At 48.2% G+C, this 3,604-nt stretch overlaps 2 protein-coding genes across 2 annotated transcripts, besides 4 other annotated features; both read left to right on the top strand.

Annotated features, from left to right (window-relative positions):
• On the top strand, nt 1-2,078 carry Tc00.1047053503979.10 (hypothetical protein, conserved; the record flags this gene model as incomplete). Its single annotated transcript, XM_797969.1, has 1 exon — nt 1-2,078. A coding segment is annotated over one exon (2,078 nt), but the record flags the coding sequence as incomplete, so codon positions are not given.
• Nucleotides 1-3,604: a sequence feature (haploid, Esmeraldo-like haplotype).
• Nucleotides 2,104-2,123: a microsatellite.
• Nucleotides 2,125-2,167: a microsatellite.
• Nucleotides 2,463-3,335, top strand: Tc00.1047053503979.20 (hypothetical protein, conserved; the record flags this gene model as incomplete). The annotated part of the gene is made up of 1 exon (XM_797970.1): nt 2,463-3,335. One exon carries the CDS (start codon nt 2,463-2,465, stop codon nt 3,333-3,335), a length of 873 nt encoding a protein of 290 aa, XP_803063.1.
• Nucleotides 3,582-3,604: a microsatellite.

Here is a 3,604-nt window from a genome sequence, read left to right as displayed (position 1 = left end):
TTGAGCTGAAGGCAAACCTCAACACGGAAGCCGTAGAAAGTGACAGTTTGTTGCATCAGTTGCGCCGCCGCTCGATTCTCCTTGGCGACGACACTTGGCTGAATATGTTTCCCGACGACGACGACGACACGACGCCGTGGAAGCGCACCCACGCCAGTCCGCCGTACAACATCTCGGATTTTGAAACGAATGACAACAATGTGACGAAAAATATACTGCCAACGCTTCTGTCGGAAACATTGGAGAAGGCGCCGTCGGATTACGCGAAGCTTATCATTGGCCACTACTTGGGTGTTGATCACGTTGGCCATCGTCATCACGCCGACCACCCTGAAATGGATCGGGCACTTGCACGAATCGACGCGATGGTCCATAATTTGACGCACTTCATGCGTCATCAACGCAAAACGCGCATGAGAACGTTGCTGCTTCTCTTTGGGGACCATGGCATGACAAACGCCGGTGATCACGGCGGAGATTCTTTTCAGGAGATTGAGACGTTCCTGTACGCTGAACTGTTTGATGGGAATAACGCGTCATCATCATCCCTACACGTCTCGGCGGAAGCAGCCGCGAAATCTCTACGTCGACGCTCTGAGTTAACTGAGGACCGCTGGACCGATGAGATTGGCGAGGGAACGATAAAGGAGAAGTCTTGCCGTAATATGGCCGGTGTACCTCCTCAAAAGCTGGGCGTGGCGCAGCAAACAGACCTGGCACCAACGATCAGTATTCTTTTGGGCGTTCCCATCCCGTTTAGTAGTATTGGCCGAGTCATCCCGGAGATCATCACGCTTGCCGATCCGGATGCGGACTTGTACACAGTTGAGGCGTGTAACTGGCGGCAATTAATGAGTTTCTTCAATCAGGCGGGAGTTCCAGTAATGGATGCGTGGAAAAATAGGAGTTTAACTTGGCGGAAACGTATTTCACTGATGAGCCTTTTTGGACGCAAATCACGGAACGAAATGAAGCGGAGCGGTATGTTTATTGGATCGTCTCTTTTCATGGCGTCTGCTTTTTCGTGGTTCCGAAATAAAGACGTTTTAGGGATTATTCGACGGGAGAGGCTTATTGACACTTGGGCATTGATAATATTTCTATTTCGTACGTGTGCCGTCTTTGCCAACAGTTTTATTTTGAGGGAAGATGTGGAAGTGCTTTCACTGCTACAGTTGCTTCTTCTGACAGCACTTCTTGCTACAACTCACATGAGTGTTGCAATGTTTCTTTTTGCTTTGCAGGTATCTTTGCGGGTTATGGTGCCCCTGCTTTACCGCAGTCGGTTGCAGATATCCCACACGGTTGCGATGCCTTCTCTACTGGAGCAATGGGTGGAAGCAAATGCAGCTGGAAAGGAGTGGGAATTTACGGGTCTTTTTTTGGGTGCCTTTGTTTTTTTATGTGCCTCGTCGTGCACATTGGATCGCCTTTGGGTAGTGGCACAAAGTTTACTCATGGTCGTATGCCACAATCATTTTCCTTTGCACCACATCGCGCCACTAATTTCTTTTATGCTAACTTTATTTTCTCGCAATGGTTCAGGGCTACGGTACATGGTCATTGTCTTGTGGGCAAGTTCGCTCTGTGGCGAAAAATACTCTATAGGCGCTGCTACTGCACTTTACGGGGCGGTGTTGCCGTCTGTTGTGCGGGCAACACAGCACCTTCCTGGATTCTCGCAAGCGGTGTTGTTGCATCTCTTTTCATGGGTTGCCTTTTTCGCGCAGGGAAACCAGAGCCTCTTTAGCACCATTGACTTTAATGCAACGTTTGTGGGTAATTCCTCCGACCATATCTTTTTTGGGGGTGTGCTGGTCACCGTGCGAACGCTGAACGCCTTTGCACTGGCTCCCATGGCGGTTATGCATGTCTACAGGGCCCAACGAACACACGGGTGGCATGTCTGCTACCTTTTGGTGTACTTGGCTGTGGTGCAGAGTGCCTTCTCTTCATTCAACGGGTACATTCAGAAGGCACATTTGATGTTGTTTTCCATTTTCTGTCCCAAACTCATTTTTGATCTTTTGATTTTTTTGGTGACGCTTATTGGATATGCCGTCGCTTCTTGTATATAGGGCTGAAAGCCATTTGTACTGCGAATGTTGTTGTTGTTGTTGTTGGTTTTTTTCTCTTTCTTTTCTTTTCTTTTTTTTTTTTTTTTTTTAATTTCTCAACCACTCATTGTTTGGTCGGACGCATGCGAGCATCCGGCTAAGAAATTGGCATCCCGTCACTCAACTGGTGATCATTACGGCTGAGTAATTATTCTTTTTTCTCTCTCTTTTCCCTTCAACTCTTTTGTTTCTTTACAACGTACACATACGCAAATAAATTTGTCGAAGTCAATTTATTTGATGACAACCGCCAATTATAAGTGCTATCATTAGACATATTTATATTTATATTCATATTGATTGATTGATTTATATCCCTTTTTTTTTTTGTTGTTGTTGTTGGCGATGCAGCCAGCGGAGGGGACGTTTCGGTATCGACTGCGGGAAACGCGTGCACGTGTGTGGCGCGCGCTACTGCCTGACGATCGTCCAACACCTGTGTTCACTTTACTGGTTGTCAATTTAAACGGTGCCCAGCTCGTTCATGGTTTTGATATTTTGCTGTCAATGCCATGCAGCGCCTCTACGGCAATATGGTGCGCTTTGGGAGTGTCAAACTCCATTGTGAACATGATCTACGCCATTGCGGTCATGTGGCGGATGCGGTACCGCATTGAGGAGGGAATACCGTTGGAGTCCAGCACGGTCCGTGTGTTTCTGCTGGAGCCAATCAACATTGCATTTTTAGTTTATTTTGTCTGGGAGATTGCTTGGATGTTTTCCGTCTCTTGTCTGTTTATGACACCCCTAGTTCGTGATGACTGTGGCACTTATCTCTCTGTTCAGCTCGGTTGCAGCTTTTTTTTTTTCGTCGTTGGCGGAATAGCCCTGGGCTCGACGTTCTTGACGGAGCTGTTCAAGACACCACGATGGCGGCACCATGCGGATGAGGTATGGCGACGGAAGCATCCCGTTAGAGGGTTCATCCCGTTGACTCTCACGAATATACTTGGCGACGATTACCGCACAGACATGGGGACGATTCCGAAGGACTCACAGTACCGCACGCAAGAGGAGCAGACGGTGGAGATGACGCGTGGGGGGCTAGCGCTGTCGGGCTCGTCAGGCGTGGTGGAGGTGAACGCGGATTCCAATGACATTGGCGAGGTGAGCAAGAGACGGCGCAATACAACGTTTCCCGTGGAAAATAAAAACAATATTTTCGCACAAATGAACGTCTCCTGCTTTTCCCCTAGAGAGTACGACCAAAACGAATAACACGTCATAAGTGTGGGTGAGCGATAATGTCACTTAAATTTTAAGCTTCACGCAAATACGTCACCGTTAATTCGCCAGCGCCTTCATCACCGCTGCAGCGCCCAGAAGTCATGGAGGTCAATTTTGTCTGGAAACGACCCCGTGAGAAAAAAAATGGCGGTTACGAGGAATAAACGCGCTTTTAGTCGTCAAAAACTGAAATCAAACCCCAAAAACTTCTGAACGAAGGCGGCATTTTATGTGTGTGGGGGAGGGGGGGGGGGGGGGGG

Source organism: Trypanosoma cruzi, genomic scaffold (assembly GCF_000209065.1).
Source record: "Trypanosoma cruzi strain CL Brener 1047053516987 genomic scaffold, whole genome shotgun sequence".
Taxonomy (NCBI): Eukaryota; Euglenozoa; class Kinetoplastea; order Trypanosomatida; family Trypanosomatidae; genus Trypanosoma; species Trypanosoma cruzi.
The sequence above is the reverse complement of the archived record's forward strand: the minus strand, read 5'-3'. Positions and strand labels throughout refer to the sequence as shown.